This window comes from Salmo salar, chromosome 09 (assembly GCF_965601325.2).
Source record: "Salmo salar chromosome 09, fSalSal1, whole genome shotgun sequence".
Classification (NCBI taxonomy): domain Eukaryota; kingdom Metazoa; phylum Chordata; class Actinopteri; order Salmoniformes; family Salmonidae; genus Salmo; species Salmo salar.
The window spans coordinates 138,473,285-138,493,341 of record NC_138299.1 but is presented as its reverse complement, the minus strand read 5'-3'; the positions used below and the strand labels follow the sequence as shown (position 1 = coordinate 138,493,341).

General features: G+C 44.0%; 1 protein-coding gene across 2 annotated transcripts in view; it reads left to right on the top strand.

Annotated features, from left to right (window-relative positions):
• The first annotated feature begins 213 nt into the window (after positions 1-213).
• Positions 214-20,057, top strand: part of LOC106613001 (mediator of RNA polymerase II transcription subunit 13-like) — a 31,812-nt gene continuing 11,968 nt past the window's right edge. The window contains exons 1-14 of one of the 2 annotated variants that reach the window (XM_014214797.3): positions 214-923; positions 2,326-2,560; positions 3,301-3,469; positions 7,914-8,059; positions 8,306-8,503; positions 8,624-8,809; positions 10,763-10,922; positions 11,022-11,132; positions 15,520-16,215; positions 16,372-16,588; positions 16,949-16,979; positions 17,128-17,249; positions 18,915-19,002; positions 19,117-19,325. In XM_014214797.3, the coding sequence (XP_014070272.1) occupies positions 858-923; positions 2,326-2,560; positions 3,301-3,469; positions 7,914-8,059; positions 8,306-8,503; positions 8,624-8,809; positions 10,763-10,922; positions 11,022-11,132; positions 15,520-16,215; positions 16,372-16,588; positions 16,949-16,979; positions 17,128-17,249; positions 18,915-19,002; positions 19,117-19,325 (2,634 nt within the window). In that variant the 5' untranslated portion in view covers positions 214-857. Of the gene's footprint in view, positions 924-2,325; positions 2,561-3,300; positions 3,470-7,913; positions 8,060-8,305; positions 8,504-8,623; positions 8,810-10,762; positions 10,923-11,021; positions 11,133-15,519; positions 16,216-16,371; positions 16,589-16,948; positions 16,980-17,127; positions 17,250-18,911; positions 19,003-19,116; positions 19,326-20,057 lie in introns of both variants that reach the window. The other variant, XM_082956354.1, reaches the window with a different exon arrangement.

Below are 20,057 nucleotides of genomic sequence, written 5' to 3'. Positions count from 1 at the left end.
GCTTGCTATAATGGCAGCTAATAATACAATGCAGTTGTTATCGATTATAGCTGACTGGAGCCTGAAAGCGTGTTGATCATTATAGGCTGAGATTTGCCTGATACAAAGATCTCGCTGGTTTGATCAGTAAACTCAGCTACGAGCCATCAGTTATAGTTTGAACCCCCCCCCTTTTTTTTCTTCCAGTTACCACACATTGGCCAATGGGAGTTGGGAGGCAGAGTTGTCCTCCTGGCCGCCATTAAAGAATTCAATCCATGAATTCAAATGGAAACCTGCAGGACCCGAGAATCAGTGAACGCAAATGCTTAAGCTTACTGGACATTTACATCATGATTTCAGTATTTGAGTGAAAGTTTTTGTAGTTTTATCGGATTCCGGCGACTATGGGGAATAGAAGGGTGGTGTTAGCGAACTGTTTTATTTAGTCTGACTTGGCTATGTTGGCTAGCGAAACTCAGGAGGAGGGGAGAGTTTCTTTGCTCTGAAATTGTTTAAGATTACTAGTAGATCACTTTATGGTGAGGTTGTGGTATGGTTCGTGTATATATTTTATTAAACATATTGTGTAGTAAAGTAAGAAAACGGACTCGGAAGTGGGGTTGATGAATTTGTTAGCGTAGAAAGCTAACTAGTTGTGTTAGCTGGCTATCAAGACAGCGATATTGTTTAGCTAGCTAAAGCTAGCGTAGTGGCTAGCCATCATCAACCGGTTGTATAAATAACTAGCCAGTTAGCATCTTAGTTTTATGGGGTATTTGACTAAATACTCTATCCAGATTAAATAGCTTAAAACTTGGCTGAATATTGCTCTTATCTGTAACCGAGACGATGGATTGTTCAACCACTCTGTGAGGATGAGTTCATGTTTTGTACCAAACGGGGCCAGTTTGGAGGACTGCCACTCCAACCTATTTTGCCTGGTAAGTGATTAAACTCGCTGTTAGCATGCTAACGTTAGCTAGCTCAAACTGAGGCCAGAAAGCCATTTTGGCTAGCCAGTCAGCAAGCTAAACCGCTTGACTACAGCTGACTGTGGAGGCGTCAAGGCCTGTTCTAGATTGCTGGCTAATGCAATTTTGCAAGTGTGCTAGCTAATTTACCTAGCTTACATTAATATTGGTTGATATGTTAGTTTATAGCAATTGAAGTTCACCAGATTCAACAACAAAAATACTTAGTTACCTGTATCATGTCGCTCAGTAGCTAGCTAATTTAGCTAATGTTGGCTAACTGTCTTGCTAGGTTCAGTTTCTTTTGTGATGTCTGTCATTGTGAGATTTGTTTATTATTCTTCACATCAGCACCATTAGCTATGTATTTGACTGCAATTGCATATATCCAACTAGTTAGCAACTAGTCATACCTTGTACCTTGTTTGTTTACAACTTGATGCTTGGCTAGGTAGCTAGCTAGTTATGGCTAACTTTTTAGGCCAACAATATCATGAGTCAGCCTATGATTGTCTACAGTATTGTTTTCTTCAGTGAGCATTCCTATTGCCAATGCTGTCAACTACAACTCACGAATCTACTGAGTTTCACACTTCCTCATTGTAGTATTATGTGGTACTCCCTTATGGATAGAACTTTAAGCAGGGTACCCAGATAAGTGTACATAATATCAACTATAGGCTAGTAGTTATTTGAAAACATTTTTATTTCACCTTTATTTAACCAGGTAGGCCAGTTGAGAACAAGTTCTCATTTCCAAATGCGACCTAGCCAAGATAAAGCAAAGCAGTGTAACAAATAGTTTTAGTGATTCTGAAACTGTATATTTTATTGAAACTAGGATATAAGAAATATCTTGCCATATTTTGAATTGGTACTATATTATTTTTCTGGCAAATGTGTTGCATAGCATTCAAAGGTATTCTAGGTAATATCCATTGGCACTAAATACTTTGATAGAAAGGGATTTCCCACCCTTTGAACCCTGAAGACTAATGAGTTGGAAGGTTAGGTTGCACAGAAGGAGCAGGTGCATTCCTTTACATTTTGTATTTGGAGGTGCTTCACACTGATTGGATAGTGCAGCTGTTAAAGTTGTCAGGCTACTACTGTACTGCTTTGCATTCAGCGGGCTTGCAGCCTCTCTCTGGGCCAATCCCAAATGGACCCTATGCACTTTTGGAGATCTGAAAGGATTTGGTTGGTATAAGCAATATGGTGAAACTTCCACCAAGCCTATCGGCAACGTGGAGCTAGTACCAAATTCTTTTCACCTGTCAAATCCTCTCAAATCTCTACAAGTGCACAGGGTGTAGTGTTCATTTGGGATTGGGCCTCTGTCTCAGCTCTCTTTTCTCACCCTGTCCCCCAGGCTGACCTGACTGGGATAAAATGGCGACGTTTTGTGTGGCAGGGGCCCACATCCTCGCCCATCCTGTTCCCCGTGACGGAGGAGGACCCCATCCTGTGCAGCTTCAGCCGGTGCCTGGCGGCCGATGTGCTAAGCGTGTGGCGAAGGCACCACACCCCGGGTCGCCGCGAGCTCTGGCTCTTCTGGTGGGGGGATGACCCCAGCTTTGCCGAGCTCATCCACCACGAGCTGTCAAGTAAGGGCTAGCCTCTGCCACAGGAAGGGTTGCTTGTTGCTCACATGGCATTGGAGTTAGGATGAACTCTCAGTTGACACTTGGGAGAGGGGCTGCAAGTGCTATGCAAATGGGGAAAGACACTGCTCGGTTGAGGACCCACAGTAGTTCACAGCCTGACACACTTCAATGACTGCCTGCATCTTTCATTACCAAAAGATGCAAGTAGTTTACATGTTGGGCCTACAGTTTTGAGTTCTGCCTGTTGTTGGAAGTGGGTTTGCACATCACGATACCAGTCATATGAACGCATAAATCATATCTCCCATCAGCTTTTTCATTGGGGTCGCAGCTCCTGTTAAAGTAGTTAGCTTTACCCTGTAGAGAGCTAAGGGGCTGCCTGGTGGCTAGATCTTATAGGCCTTGCCACTGACAAAGCAAAACAAAAAAATAATCTTCATGATGATGTGGGTGGTGACACTTTGGTTCTTGAATGTCAAATATCTTGAAGGCGAGACCGCTTGACTTCTGTTTTTGAGTGGAGTTTCCCTTTAACTTATTATTTACATGGTTGCATAATGTGTTGAGTTTTATTGTAAACATTGGCAGATGGTCAAAAATTCCCATCCTATCTTTTTTCTGAAGTGTTTGAACCCATGGCAAAAAGTGACACCACCAATTCTTGAGTTCTTGTTTACAGTTGTGATGTTGATGGAGCATTCAGCAGGTATCTGACTGTCTTTTCTCTCTTCCTGGCTCAGGTGAGGAGGACGGCGAGTGGGAGAGTGGCTTGTCCTATGAGTGCCGCACACTCCTGTTCAAAGCTGTCCATAACCTGTTGGAGCGTTGCCTCATGAACCGCAGCTTTGTCCGTATTGGCAAGTGGTTTGTCAAGCCCTACGAGAAGGATGAGAAGCCCATCAATAAGAGGTAAAAGTCCCGATAATATCCCTCTTCTGTAACCAGTCCATTGATATCTTCATCAGTATTGCAGAGTGCTCTGTTGACTGTTTCTGGTAAATGTATACAGCAGGTCAACTAGTCATCCTGATCAGTGTACTTCCTTATTGATTTTAGAAATGTATTGCACTGGATTAAAACGTCTGCCAAGAAAAGTAAATTTGTTGGATACAAATGTAGGCCTACAGTAAATTGAGTGGATGCCAATCAAAGTTGTTAATGACATGCATTGGTGTCTAGTGTGAAATTCAGCCATTTCTTAGTGTGATAGTTTTCCTCTTACTTGATGTTCGGGCATATGCTTTCTAACACAGGCCATAGAAATGTAGACACTTTGTCATTTACTCCCTATCTGACACTTTTGTCCCTTATGATTTATTCTTGAAAGAAACCCTGAGGTAAATTGTGTAGATGGATTCATTGAAATCCACCTAGGACACTGCTCTTCAAAGGTAGCATATGTTTAGTTCATGTCCGCTTCAGTATTCTTTTCTGTTAATAGCCCGGCTGGATTACTTGGATGTCTAGAGTTTCCTGTTTCTGTTGTCCGTAGAGTATTTGTCAGTACAGGTGAATGTATACTTGTTCACGTGAGTCAGCCTGCACAGATTATCTGATCGATTTCCAAAAAAACTACTACCCTGCCATTAAATTAATTTGGAAAGATTAAGGAATCTATGCCTGTTTTAGGCTGAACAAGCAGCAGATTGTTTTGTTCTGCTACTGATCGTAGACATGCATACTGTATTAATTCTTGCCCTGTTATGCGTGAGCATGCTTCCGTTTGGCTAGGCCAACCGAACAAGTGTGCTCGCATACTCCCTTAAAGACCTTTGCTTGAAAATCTAGAAAAAAACGTCAATAGTACTGTTAGTCACCCAATTTTACATCGAAGATGTTTAGTGCAGTATTTGTCAATGTAAAAATGTGCATAAAAATGAATGGCAACATAATTTATTGAAGAATCGCTACTCTTGACCAATCACAGATGAAGGGGCGAAGACTTCGGCTACTGACTTAGGTTTGCTTCGAGAAAAAAATGTGTGCCCGAATGGTTCTTTAAGGGGAATGACATCACCGTTTTGGCTTCCCCCTGCACTTGAATGGGGCCTGGGGGAATCCTGGAGTGTCCTGATGAGCTAATCTGAGCCCTGTCTTTTGCCTACCCTAGTAATTCAAGCAGTTCTGCTGTTTTAAGCATTTCTGTTTTGCTCTGTTAATTTCAGAGCCCCCACTCCACACACACGGGGGAGTGAGATAGAATTGAGGGGATTGCAATGCATGTTCACTGGGGGGTTAAGGTGTCACGATGTGTTTACGGGTGTGAAGTGTTTGAGAAATGGGCCCTTGGTCTCCATTGTTCTGGATGAAGACATCTACAAGTGGGTGTTGAAGCAGACCAGTGCCTGCTTGGACTTGGTGAAAATGAGAGTGGGTGGGGGTGTGAGTGCGATCCAGCGGTCTCACTGTCGCCTGTACTCTCTGTCTGGTAAACAGGGCTGTCTTTGGAACATGCTGAGTCTGCACTGTGGTTTTACACCAACCATGTCAACAGGAACTGTTTTGATATGTTTAGCCGCTTGGCTGTGCAGCACTCGTGAGGAAATAAAGCCTTGTTGTTTAACATTTCAATTCCATGAGTATATTTTTAACTAGGCCTATTTAAGGAAAGTTGGTGTTTTGGAGGAGCACTTTTAACTGAAACTAAAATTATCTTCTGTCTTGTCCATGCTGGTTGAAGGCCAGGGCTCAGGCCTCACTGATCATTTTCCTCACAGTAAGCAGGCACCTGGCGGTAGATTTTAATGACATAGAAGTGCACAACAAATACGTGAGGAATGTTGTTGCGACTCTGGTCCTCACTCCCTTCCCTGCTCTCCTTTTCTCTCAACCCTCACACCCATCCTCTGACCCATTCATGGACAATGAGCTTTTTCTGTGGTGCAGACATGGTCCTGTCGCTCTAGGAACAGACCAATAGCCTGTCATAAAGTCTTCGGTTTATATGTGACTGGTGTATTTCTGGTATGTTAAGACTATTATCCTTTCAGCAAAGTAATGTAGCTGCTATCTATGTGACACAGACTGTAAAAGTTTTGATTGTAAGGATTTGTTTGAAAATGGTAACCCTGTCAGGTGCCTTCTCATGCCAACATTCCCATCTTTGATTCAACCTTGTAGCAAATCAAGATTTGTTTAATGACTTGCCTGAAAATATTTCTGCCATTGTAATCCTTGACGGGCTGCCTAAATCCAAAGTAGATTAATTACAGGTTGAGATGAAAATCGCTTTGTGTAAACTTAAGCGACTAAAACCAGAGAGAAGGTATGTAGAAAAGATAATAGACCTACAGTGCCTTCGGAAAGTATTCAGACCCGTTGACTTGTTCCACATTTTGTTTGGTTACAGCCTTATTCTAAAATTGATTAAATAAAAGCAATTCCTCTTCAATCCACACACTACCCCATAATGACAAATTTAAAAACAGGTTTTTAGACATTTTCGCTAATTTAATAACAATAATAAAAAACATTTACAGAAGTATTCAGACCCTTTATTCAGTACTTTGTTGAAGCACCGTTGGCAGTGATTACAGCCTACAATCTTCTTGGGTATGACACGACAAGCTTGGCACACCTGTATTTGGGGAGTTTTCCCATTCTCTGCAGATCCTCTCAAGCTCTGTCAGGTTGGATGGGGAGCGTCGCTGCACAGCTATTTACAGCTCTCTTCAGAGATGCTCGGTCGGGTTCAAGTCCGGGCTCTGGCAGGGCCACTCAAGGACTTTCAGAGACTTGGCCCGAAGCCACTCCTGCGTTGTCTTGGCTGTGTGCTCAGGGTTGTTGTCCTGTTGGAAGGTGAACCTTCACCCCAGTCTGAGGTCCTGAGGGCTCTGGAGCAGGTTTACATTGAGGATCCCGCTGAACTTGGATCCATCCATCTTTCACTCGATCCTGACGAGTATTTCAGTCCCTGCCGCTGAAAAACATTCTCACAGCATGATGCTGCCTCCATGCTTCACCATAGGGATGGTGCCAGGTTTCCTCCAGACGTGACGCTTGGCATTCAGGCCAAAGAGTTCAGTCTTGGTTTAAGTCAGACCAGAGAATCTTGTTTCTCATGGTCTGAGAGTCTTTAGGTGCCTTGTGGCAAACTTGAAGTGGGCTGTCATGTGCCTTTTACTAAGGAGTGGCTTCTGCCTGGCCACTCTACCATAAAGGCCTGATTGGTGGAGTGCTGCAGATATGATTGTCTTTCTGGAAGTTTCTCCCATTTCCACAGAGGAACTCTGGAGCTCTGTCAGAGTGAACATCGGGTTGCTGGTCACCTCCCCGACCAACGCCCTTCACCCTCGATTGCTCAGTTTGGCCGGGCGGCCTGCTCTTCGAAGAGTCTAGGTGGTTCCAAACGTCTTCCATTTAAGAATGGGGGCCACTGTGTTCTTGGGGACCTTCAAGGGTCAGAATACTTTACAAAGCGCTATTAATAATAATAAGCTTTGAGTACTACAATCACCAAAATAAAAGCTTGTCAATCAGGAAGAATTGATAATTCCAAAAACAATGAATTTAGCAGTATTGATTTTGTTTTGAGCATAAGAACACCGCATTAGCCATAGCAAAATGCATATAACTGCAGTAAATTGGCTTTAAAACTATTAACATTTTATCTTCGCTCCATTGCAGAATATGTAGTATAGCACGAAATTAGCTTTTAAACTTCAAAAAATGATCATCGCTCCATGGAGAAAATGGTAGAATTGCAGGAAATTGTGTAGAGAATTTCAGTGCCGACCATGCCCATTGCCATACCCCCTGCCACACCCACCACCTAAGCTCCTTTTCAATCGAGGAAAAAGAAATGGGAATAGTTTTGGTTTAAGAAAAATATGTGTGTGTGTGGTTTTGGTTTTTAATCACTACGTTTACTCTTAGCTGTTCAGTGCACGTATAACATGAGTGAGCCTCAGGGAGAAGGGAAGAATGCACAGATTTGTAATAAACCAGTCTATCTTGACTTGCTCGGTCTGTCAAGAAATCATGAATATGGGTCTTTACTCAGCATACAGCAGCAGAGCTTTGTTTACCTTTTAATTTTGAGCCCCAGCCCTGCTAACATCCTCATAGGACTCTAGATTTGTTTGATGTAGTTTTAATTTGGCTGTAGTATCCTGTCACCTCCCTGTTCAACCCCATTTAATTGCACATTCTTTTGCATTTATGAAACCTGTCATTTGTCCTGGTACCAGTTAATCCAATTGACAATCAATTATTTAGCTTTGTGTTATATTTCTGTATCTCATAACACATTGAATCTTTTGATGTTTCACTCTGATTGCTTGTCTAAGGAATATCGTACCGACCATTATATTTCCAGATTTATCTGAGTGTCTGTTTTCCATCCCCTCTGCAGTGAGCACTTGTCGTGTGCATTCACCTTTTTCCTGCACGGGGACAGTAACGTGTGCACTAGCGTGGAGATTGCCCAGCACCAGCCTGTCCAGAGGCTAGGTGAAGAACATCTGAGCTTGGTACAACAAAATGCCAGCCCCCTGCAAGGTGGGTCTAACCAGTCACGGCCTGGTCACCCAGCCATATCCTGTTGAGACAAGTTGATCTACCTGCCATTGGTTAGATACTAGAATGTCCATAGGTTTTTATTTTTTATGTCAAAGGCAATGCAGTAGTATTTATAATTAAAGCATAGTCTTGCTCTCTGCTGTCATAAGTAATTTATCTCTCGTCAAGACTCTATTCTGACCTGTGCTGACCTCACACTTCATGTCCCCTCTCTCCCTTCCACAGTCATCTTGAGTCCATACGGTCTGAACGGGACGGTCACGGGCCAGTCCTTCAAGATGTCTGACCACCCCACCCAGAAACTTATTGAGGAGTGGAGGCAGTTCTATCCCATCAGCCCCAGCGCCAAGGACCGCCCCGAGGACAAGATGGAGGATGCAGACTGGGAGGACGACTCACTAGCAGCCGTGGAGGTCCTTGTTGGTAAGATGGGGGTTGTTGCTACAGTTGTGTGTTGTCCAGTGTGGATGTTATTCTAATGGTTAGTGTGTGTTTTTCTGATGGAGACTCACTGACTAAATGTGTTATGCTGATCTGTTCCAGCTGGAGTGAGGATGGTGTACCCTGCTTGTCTAGTACTGGTGCCCCAGTCAGACCTCCCTGCCCTGGCCCCACAGGGATCAGCCAACCCCTCACCCATCCTGTGTGAGGGCCAGGGGGCCCACAGAGACCCTGCCATGTCCTCTGTCACCCTTACCCCTCCCACATCACCGGAGGAGGCCCAAACAGGTAGCCTTGCCATTTACTAATTAGTCTATTAGGACCACAAAGTGTAGCTGCAAGTGTAGCTGTCTGGGTTCAGTGTCCATCTTTTGAATTATTTAACATTGATGCATTCAAGTTCAATCAATCAAATTTCAACACTTGTCACAAAGTGCTTATACAGATACTCCACCTAAAACCCCCAAGAGCAAGCAATGCAGATGTAGAAGCACAATGGCTAGCTGATTATTTTGATAAGTAAGTAGTATACACTAATACTGAGTATTATATTAATTTATACAACGGTAGGCCTAGTCATGGATGCTGATTTGGTTAAAACCGCATTTCTGCCGGTGTCTATTCCACAAGTTACCGCTGTCTAAATCTGACGTTGCAATGCCTTTTTACTCTGTTCCATCTGACTGTGCGATCCAGTCTAATTAGCCCAGCCAGACAATTTATATACTAGATCTACACTAAAAACCATCTAGACATTATCTCCCATTTCTTTTAGACTAACATTTGTTTTTCAACTGCGGAGATTTGTATTAACCTTGCTGTCTATCTCTGACATTTGCAACATTGTTTCAATATTGAAATTCGATCTCCCGATGTCGCATAGTAATGAGCGTTTCTGGAGTTGGGACAGACAGGCAGATTTTCTCAGCCAGTCGAAATCATGAATCAGCATAATTTTTTGGGTGTTACACACACACACACACAAAGAAATGTCAATCGAAAAATACATAATGCAGCTAGTTTGCTGTCTTTCCTGCTTCAGTTTGAAGTTATTGTGTTCGCTGTGTAGTTGGCTATCTCTTCTCAACAGTGGCCTGGCGAGAGAGCCAATGCCAGGTGAAATCGCGCATCATTAACTCATTGTTATGAATGTATCCCCCAAAAAACTGTTTGACGTGACTGTTGGTTGAAGTTGTCTGGCTAGCAAGCAAGGGATAAGAACGTTGCCAGCCATCATGGTGTAACCGATGTGAAATGGCTAGCTAGTTAGCGGGGTGCGCGCTAATAGTGTTTCAATCGGTGACGTGACTCGCTCTGAGACCTTGAAGTAGTTGTTCCCCTTGCTCTGGAAGGGTCGCAGCTTTTGTGGAGCGATGGGTAACGATGCTTTGTGGGAGGCAGTTGATGTGTGCGGAGGGTCCCTGGTTCGAGCCCAGGTTGGGGCGAAGAGAAGGACGGAAGCTAAACTGTTACAATGGCAACGGAACATTTATAACGCACGCCCGAGTCGCGTCCATAGATTTAGAACAAAAAGACTTAACGACTGGATTGTGTCTCTGGCAACCGAACCGATAGGACGAATGACCAGCCGGCTTGGGTAGCAACATCTTGTGGAAAGATGACATAAATACATCAAAACAAAGGGGCTTTTTTTTTGTTTTTTTTTTGATACACCCCCCCCCCCCCCCCTGTTGTGGACTCGGGGGAGAGGCGAAGGTTGAGAGCCATGCGTCCTCCAAAAAACATGACCCAGCCAAGCTGCACTGCTTCTTGACACACTGCTCGCTTAACCTGGAAGCCAGCCGCACCATTTGTGTCGGAGGAAACACCGTACAGCTGGTGACCCGAAGCCAGCGTGCATGGCTTCGGGTTAGGGGAGGCCAAACCCTCCCCTAACCTGGACGACGCTGTCTCGTGGTCGCGGCTGGCTGCGTCACAGCCCTGGATCGAGCCCGCATCTGTAGTGACGCCTTGAGCACTGATCAGTGCCTTAGACCGCTGCATCACTCGGGAGGCCCCAGAATGTTTATGAGTGAAAATCTGTCAATTATTATTTAAATATGTTGGTAACCCGTTGTATAAAAGTGATAATGCCTTCGAAGCCAGTGTTTGGTGACTATATTGTCACGGTTTGCCGGCCCTCGACTTCTTCGCGGGACTAACACCTGTGCCTATATACATCTTCCAAACACCGGCTTCTCGGGCATTATCACGTAAGTGTTACTTTCTTTTCCCCTGTAGATTCTCAGGCAGCACAGAGGTGGTTGAAGCTCTGCTCGACAGTGGATGGTTTCAGCTCCAACAGCAGCTGTATCCACGGCAGCAAGATCCCCCGCAGGCTGGCTGCCCAGGTGGTGGAGAGCGTGTGGCAGGAGTGCACTACCAACCGGGCCCAGAACAAGTACGTACACTACCCGTCACCTCACCCTACTGATTTGTATACTACTGGTCTATTGAAGGAGTCTGCCTGCTGAGCTCTGTTTGTCTGGTTCTTTGTCAGGAGGAAGTTTGCTACATTGACTAACGGTACCTGTGAGGAGGAGGAGGGGGACAAAACAGGAGTGTGGGATTTTGTGGAGTTCTCGCATAGGGCACACTGCAACTGCTCAAGGTACTGTGGATCATGTTTATAACGGTGGGGGGTTGTTGTAGGCCAGGATTGTCTAACTCAATCACCACACGGGCCATATTGAAAAAAATATATAATAATTTACAGGCCAGAAATAGTATGTTTGTTTTTAGAATATAACGCGCATACAACTGCGACCCACACTGGCCTTTTTGTTTTATTGAAAAAATATGCGCCTTTAAAAATTTAGAAATTGACCATGGGGTGCTGTATATAGCAATTTAACATGAAACCTAATGCATCATATTTGTCCATCCTATGCTTGCAGATGTGCATTGGCTAATATGCTGCTACCCTAGTAAAACATATTTACGTTTTTTTTGTTTTTGTTGTGGGTTATTCATTGTCAAGCTTTAAAAACCGCAGCCAGACTGCAACATTTTAGTAGCCTAGGAGGACTGCCTGTGTACTTTCCCTCCGCTACGTGCTAAAAACGGGACAGCGCAATTGATGTTGAGTTGATGTGCAAGCACATCGGGCTGTAATTTCATAAAGTAGATGACTCAACTGTTAACTAATTTATACTCGCGTGTGTCCTTCAGTAGTAATTTATACTCTGTGAATCCTTTATCTAATAGCTTTTTGACACGAAGATGTCTGGGAGGAGGTGTGTGTGTGGCAATGCACTGCCTTTGGCGCTCAACAAGTTGGCAGTGCTTGCTGGGACTTGTAGTGCAGCGTGTCGTGTGCGGTATGGAAGCGGGCCAAAATGAATTCACAACCCAAATCATTGTAAAAGCCGGATAGAATTGTGTCATGGGCCAGATCTGGCCTGTGGGCCATATTTTACACGCGTTTTAGGCTGATGTGAATTTTCCCTCATAACTCACCAGAGTCCTTTAGGGCAGTGGTTCCCAAATTTTTTATAGTCCCGTACCCCTTCAAACATTCAACCTCCAGCTGCGTACCCCCTCTAGCACCAGGGTCAGCGCACTCTCAAATGTTTATTTATTTTTTGCCATTATTGTAAGCCTGCCACACACACACTATACGATACATTTATTAAACATAAGAATGAGTGTGAGTTTTTCACAACCCGGCTTGTGGGAAGTGACAAAGAGATCTTATTAGGACCAGGGCTCAAATAATAATATTTTAAATGTAATTTTGCTCTTTATTTAGCCATCTTGCATATAAAACTTTATTTGTTCATTGAAAATTGTGAATAACTCAACACAGGTTAATGAGAAGGGTGTGCTTGAAAGGATGCACATACCTCTGCAATGTTGGGTTATATTAGAGAGAGTCTGTCTTAAATCATTTTCCACACACAGTCTGTGCCTGAAATTTAGTTTTCATGCTAGTGAGGGCCGGGAATCCACTCTCACATAGGTACGTGGTTGCAAAGAGAATCAGTGTTTTAACAGCGTGTTTTGCCAAGGCAAGTTACTCTGAGCACAGCCTATCCAGAAATCTGGCAGTAGCTTCTGATTTAAATTAAATTTTCACAGAACCGCTTGTTGCAATTTCGACGAGGCTCTCTTGTTCAGATATCGGTAAGTGGACTGGAGGCAGGGCATGAAAAGGATAACAAATCCAGTTGTTTGTGTCATCTGTTTCGGGAAAGTACCTGAGTAATTGCACACCCAACTCACTCAGGTGCTTCGCTACAGTACCTTGCAAAAGTATTCATCCCCCTTGGTGTTTTTCTAATTTTGTTGCATTACATCCTGTAATTTAAAATGATTTTTATTTGGATTTCATGTAATGGACATACACAAAATAGTTGAAATGGGTGAAGTGAAATGAAAAAAATTACTTATTTAAAAAAAATTCTTAAAAAAACGGAAAAGTGGTGCATGCATATGTATTCACCCCTTTTGCTATGAAGACACTAAATAAGATCTGGTGCAACCAATTACCTTCAAAGTCACATAATTAGTTAGTTTGCACACAGGTGGACTTTATTTAAGTGTCACATGATCTGTCACATGATCTCAGTAAAAAATACACCTGTTCTGAAAGGCCCCAGAGTCTGCAACACCACTAAGCAAGGGGCACCACCAAGCAAGCGGCCCTATGAAGACCAAGGAGCTCTCCAAACAGGGCAGGAACAAAGTTGTGAAGAAGTGCAGATCAGGGTTGGGTTATAAAAAAATATCAGAATAAACTTTAAACATCCCACGGAGCAACATTAAATCCATTATTAAAATATGGAAAGAATATGACACCACAAGAAACCTGCTAAGAGAGGGCCGCCCACCAAAACTCACGGACCAGGCAAGGAGGGCATTAATCAGAGGGGCATCAAAGAGACCAAAGATAACCATGAAGGAGCTGCAAAGCTCCACAGCAGAGATTGGAAGAAGGTACTCTGGTCAGATGAGACTAAAATTGAGCTTTTTGGCCATCAAAGAAAACACTATGTCTGGTGCAAACCCAACACCTCTCATCACTCCGAGAACACCATCCCCACAGTGAAGCATGGTGGCAGCATCATGCTGTGGGGATGTTTTTCATCGGCAGGGACTGGGGAAACTGGTCAGATTTGAAGGAATGATGGATGGTGCTAAATACAGGGAAATTCTTTAGGGAAACCTGTTTCAGTCTTCCCGAGATTTGAGACTGGGACGGAGGTTCACCTTCCAGCAGGACAATAACCCTAAGCATACTGCTAAAGCAACACTCGAGTGGTTTAAGGGGAAACATTTAAATGTCATGGAATGGCCTAGTCAAAGCCCAGACCTCAATCCAATTGAGAATCTGTGTTATGACTTAAACATTGCTGTACACCAGCGGAACCCATCCAAGGAGCTGGAGCAGTTTTGCCTTGAAGAATGGGCAAAAATCCCAGTGGCTAGATGTGCCAAGCTTATAGAGACATACCCCAGGAGACTTGCAGCTGTAATTGCTGCAAAGGTGGCTCTACAAAGTATTGACTTTGGGGGGGGGGGGTGAATAGTTATGCATGCTCAAGTTCAGTTTCTTTGTCTAATTTCTTGTTTGTTTCACAATAAAAAATATTTTGCATCTTCAAAGTGGTAGGCATGTTGTGTAAATCAAATTGTACAAAATCCAAAAAATCTATTTTAATTCCAGGTCGTAAGGCAACAAAATAGGGAAAATGCCAACGGGGGTGAATATTTTTGCAAGCCACTGTATATCACATTTGACATTGTCTGTAAGCTTGAGTTCATTTGCACACAAATCATACAAAGATGGAAAGACCTGTGTGTTGTCCTTGTTAATGCAGACAGAGAAGAGCTCCAACTCCTTAATCCTAGCCTCAATTTTCACTGTAGTGTCCAAAACATATCTCAAGCTGTCAGACATTCCTTTGGCAGCAAGAGCCTCTCAGTGGATGCTGTAGTGTACCAAAGTGGCGTCAGGAGCAACTGCTTACACGCACGTTTACCACTCCACTATGTCTCCCTGTCATGGCTTTTGCGCCATCAGTACAGATACCAACTCATCTTGACCACCAAAGTCCATTTGGTGTCACAAATCTCTCCAGTACTTTAAAAAATAATTTCCAGTGGTTTGCAGAAGAGGTCTTCCTTAATTGACCCCCCATAAACGTAACGGCCATATACTGCATGTTTTTGTTTCTAAGTGTCTGCGCAAGAGTGAAGGTTTCATTGAGTTGTGAGATAGTACCTTTGCACCTATAACACACTGGCTGAGGGAAGGCACTACTCCCAATATAAGTGAACCCCAAATCGATGTAGTTCTCATCGTATTTGCGCCTCTTCGACGTCCCTGTCTGTAAGGTGCTTTCCCCGGGTAAGGGGCCAGTAGCTCTTCGGCTGCATCAGATTCACAACTGTCAGTGTCCATGCTAGCTGGGCTAACAACAAATGTAGAATTACTAATGCTAGCATTGGATGTGCTTGTGGAAGCAGAACAACTTGTCGTTGACAGGTGCAGGTGTCGTACTGCTGGTAGTAGCAGTACTGCCAGTAGAGCTTGTATGTGTGTCTATGGATGCGGGCCTTACTTTTTTTTCCTTTTTTTTTTAAACCATTCATCAATTTTCGAGCAAACGGAATGAGCAGCAGCTACGTTTGGCTACATACGGACCGTTAGTAGAATTCCCGTGAGAGAGTAACGGTTAATGTGATTGGATGTTAATTATTTGACTAGGCTACCTGTATTTGACATTGTGGTGTTATTTCACTAGATGGTTTAATTTTATTTTTGGCAGTGAAACGAGGCTACGCAAGCGAGGGGAAAAAACCTCACCCAAATGTATAGCCCCGTTGGAAAATATAAATGGACTGTTTGAAAATGTTTTTAAAAAATCTATTTTTTATTTGGCGTACCACAGTTTGGGAATGCATGCTTTAGGGGATCTGATTTAATCACAGACACCTTGGAAGTGAACATTCAGTAAATTGCTATTCAAATAATTTGTCTCTTTTTACCCCAGGCATAAAAACCAGAAGCAACGATCAGGCAGCACCTCAGGAAACCCCCCGTCGGTGGGCCAGCCCTCACAGCCTCTGCCCAAACACAAGCTGGGCGAGAAGCTGGAGAAGGGGGAGAAGCAGCAGAAGAGGCCCCAGACACCCTTCCACCACCGCAGCTATGTGTTTGAGGAGCAGGCCATGGAGCCCCAGAGGCTGTGTATGAGAACCCAGGATGAGGGCCCCTACCCCAGCCTGCACCATGTGGACACGGCCCCTTCCAAAGCTCCCATGTTGCACACCCACAGGCCCCTCCAAGACCTGGCCGGCTCCCCCCAGCCCCCTCCTCTCAGCCCCCACCCCTGCGAGCGCGGGGAGGAAGACCCTGGGGCCACGAAGAGCTCCTCCACGCCCATCCACCAACACTTCTACCCCCCCTCCTCCGAGCCCTGCCTGCTGCCCCAAAAGACCTCGTCTGACGAGCCCCACCTGGAGCCCCTGCCTCTGCCTTTCCCCCCTGCCTACCCTGATTCCCTGGAACCCACTGTCTATGTGGGATCAGCCATCAACCCCAACGAAGACTCGGCCCACAACCCCTGGAAGTACTTCAACCTGCCACGGAAGAAGACCTCAGATTTCTTCACACCACTGTTGCCTGTGGACAAACTACAGGATGACTCCGGGGAAGGAGGGCAGGAGAACATTGTCTCTGTCACAGAGTGAGTACACTACCCCTCCTCTCTTTCAACATGTAATGATAAACCTTATAAGCACCAAGGTGATGAGTGGCTATGATAGATATTTGGTTTCTCCCACTCGCTCTCTGTGTACCTCCACTTGGAGCTGATCATCTATGTAACATTGTCTCCTCTCAGATTGATGTCTGGCTCTGGCAGGCCTCTGAAGGTGTCTGAAGACCTGGTGAGGACCTACACCCAGAGGAGGAACAGCCACCTGGCGGCTGCCATGGCTGACGAGGACCAGGAGGAGGAGCCAGACCCCTACGCCTTCGTGGAGGGAGACGAGGAGTTCATTTTCACTGACAAGAAGGACAAACCTGGCTCGGACAGAGAGACCAGCAAGAGACACAAGGTGAGTATCAAACATGAGTTTCTAATAATTAATTCCATAGTTATCCATATACACTTTTCCTAATCTTAGCTAATGTGGTTGGATTTGTTAGTTCAGTTGACATGTGTATACTATGCCTTTGCTTATGGGATGATGTAGCACAGTGGTTCCCAACCTTTTTTTCTTACTGTACCACCAACTGAATTTTGCTTTGCCCGTAGTACCCCTGAAGTACTCCCTCGTGCATTTTACCAGTAAGCTTATGGTCTCATGAGTCTTCTCAAGTACCCCACAGGGGTCTTAGTACCCCTGGTTGGGAACCACTGATGTAGCAGATGCCAAGAGAATAACACGTTTTATGCTGGTGTTTGTTTCTCTTAGGGTGACGATGGCAGTGGGACCTCGGCAGATGGTGAGCATTTCCTTCTTGTTGAAGACTTTGTTTTAATCACTCCTGTAAAACTATAAAAGATTGGAATGTCAATAAAATCATCATCCAGAGTGGTTACTGAGGGGACTTCCTTTGTTGTCTGTCTTTCTCTCTCTGTGTGTGCGTGCAGATGGTCAGGGTGCAGCTGGTGGAAAGCCTGTACCCTCCACCAGCCTCATCCATGAGACAGACCTGGCTGTGTCCATCAACGACCTGGACAACCTCTTCAACTCAGACGAAGATGAGCTAGCGGTCAGTAGAGTATACAGTGCCTCCATAAAGTATTCATACCCTTTGACTTAATCCACATTTTGTTGTGCTACAGCCTGAATTCAAAATACATTCAATACAAAGTCTCGCCCATCTACACACACTACCCCATACTGACAAAGTTAAAACATGTTTTTAGAGATTTTAGCAAATGTATTGAAAATGAAATGCACTCCTTTGCTATGACAGTCCAAATTGAGCTCAGGCGCATCAAATTTCCTTTGATCATCCTTGATGTTACTACAACTTGATTGGAGTCCACCTATGGTTAATTCAGTTGATATAGAAAGAAACACACCTGTCTATATAAGGTCCCACAGTTGACAGTGCATGTAAGAACCGATACTACACAATTAAGTTGAATCAACTGTTCTGAGACAGAATTGTGATTAGGCAAGGGTATAAAATAATTTCTAGAGTGTTGAAAAATAGGAACTACCCAGACTCTGGATAGAGCTGGCTGTCTGACCAAACTGAGCAACCCGGCAAGAAGTACCTTGGTCAGGGAGGTGACCAAGAACCCAATGAACACTCTGACAGAACTACAGAGTTCCTTGGCTGAGATGGGAGAACCTGTCAGAAGGACATCGGTCTCTACAGTCTATACAGCCTTTCAGCAATCTGGGCTTTATGGGAGAGTGGCCAGACAGAAGTCACTCCTGAGGAAAAAGGCACATGACGGCACAACTGGGATTTGCAAAAAGGCATGTGAAAGACTGAGCATAAGGCAAAATATGTGGTCTGATGAAGCAAAACATTTACTATTTTGCCTGAATGCAAAGCGCTATGTCTGGAGAAAACCAAGCACAGCTCATCACCTATCTAACACCATCCCTACTGTGAAGCATGGTGGTGTCAGCATCATGCTATGGGGATGCTTTTCAGCGGCAGGGACTGGAGGACTAAGGATAGAGGGGGGAATATGAATGGAGCCAAATACAGGTAAATCCTTGATAAGAACCTGCTTTATTGTGCAAACAACCTTAGACTGTGGCAAAGATTTACCTTCCAACGGGACAACGACTCCAAGCATACAGCCAAAGCAAGGCTGGATTGGCTTCAGAACAAGAATGTGAAAGTCCTTGAGTTGCCCAGCCAAAGCCCAGACTTGAATCTCATTGAAAATCTGTGGAATGACTTGAAGATTGCTGTCCACTGCTGCTCCCCATCTAACTTAACAGAGCTTGAGAAAATCTGCAAGGAAGAATGGGAGAAAATCCCCCAATCCAGACGTGCAAAGCGGATCCAGACATACCCATGACGACTGAAAGCTGTAATCAACGCCAAAGGTGCTTCTACAAAGTATTGACTCTGGGGTGTGAATCTTATTTAAATGAGATTTACAAAAAATGTGTTCACTTTCATGGGGAATTGTGTGTAGATGGGTAGGAAAAATATTTGATCAATTTTTGAATTCGGGCTGTAACAACAATGTGGAATAAGTTAAGTGGTATGAATACTTACTGAAAGCACTGTAGTTCTCATCTACATGGGGGGGACATTGTTTGGGTTGCATATCCTTTTGTCTGTTTCCATATCTCCCGTTGATACTTTGCAAACAGAATATTGTGTAAAGTCTTAGAAAATATCTCTATATGTTTTGATCAAAGCCTGTTTAAAACATTCTGAATGTTCTGTCCCCAGCAGCCTGGATCCAGGAGAGCAGGAGTTCATGGAGACAAGTTTGGCAGTAAGGAACACAAAACATCAAATCTGGACCCTCTGTCCTGCATAAGTATGTTCCCTTTCTCCAATTCCTTCCCTAAAGTTCCTCTTTAGGTCATCACTGTATCATACATTAATTTACCAAACAATAGGGTGATTCCTCCATTCACCTTCCTGTCCCCAGGCTCAGCTGACCTGCACAAGATGTTCCCCACCCCTCCCTCCCTGGAGCAGCACATCATGGGCTACTCCCCCATGAACACTGGGGGGAAGGACTACGGTGGCCTGGAGGCCGGGGTGGGCCTCACTCTGCTGGATGGGAGCCAGTTTAGCAGCCACTACAAGATGGAGGTGGAGGAAGGCTTCTGCAGCCCCAAGCCCTCTGAGATCAAGGTAACTTAAAGGCCCAATGCAGCCATTTTCATCTCGATATCAAATCTTTTCTGGGTGTTAATTAAGTACCTTGCTGTTATTGTTTTCAATTAAAGTGGTCAAAAATCTAATCAAATTTTGTTTGTCACATGCGCTGAATACAACAGCTGTAGACATTACAGTGAAATGCAGTTTTATCATCTATGGGCTAGGTGGGACGTGACCGTCCCACCTGCGGGACACACTATTCAACAGCCAGTGAAATAGCATGGCGCGAAATACAAAACAGCAAAAATCTCATAATTTAATTTTCTCAAACAATCAACTATTTTACACTATTTTAAAGATAAGACTCTCGTTAATCTAACCACATTGTCTGATTTCAAAAAGGCTTTACGGCGAAAGCATAAAATTAGATTATGTTAGGACGTAAACTTCAAGAAAATCCACACAGCCATTTTCCAAGCATGTTATAAATACATGTATGTTTTGCTCGATAAAGTTCATATTTATATCCAAAAACAGCATTTTACATTGGCACGTGATGTTCAGAAAATGTATTCCCACCAAAACTTCAATTTACAAAAATACTCATCATAAACGTTGATAAAATTTACAACAGTTATTGAAAGAATTGTAGATACACTACTCCTTGAAGCAACTGCTTTGTCAGATTTCAAAATAACTTTACAGAGAAAGCACATTATTCAATATTCTGAGTACATAGCTCAGCCATCGACGCAAGCTATACAG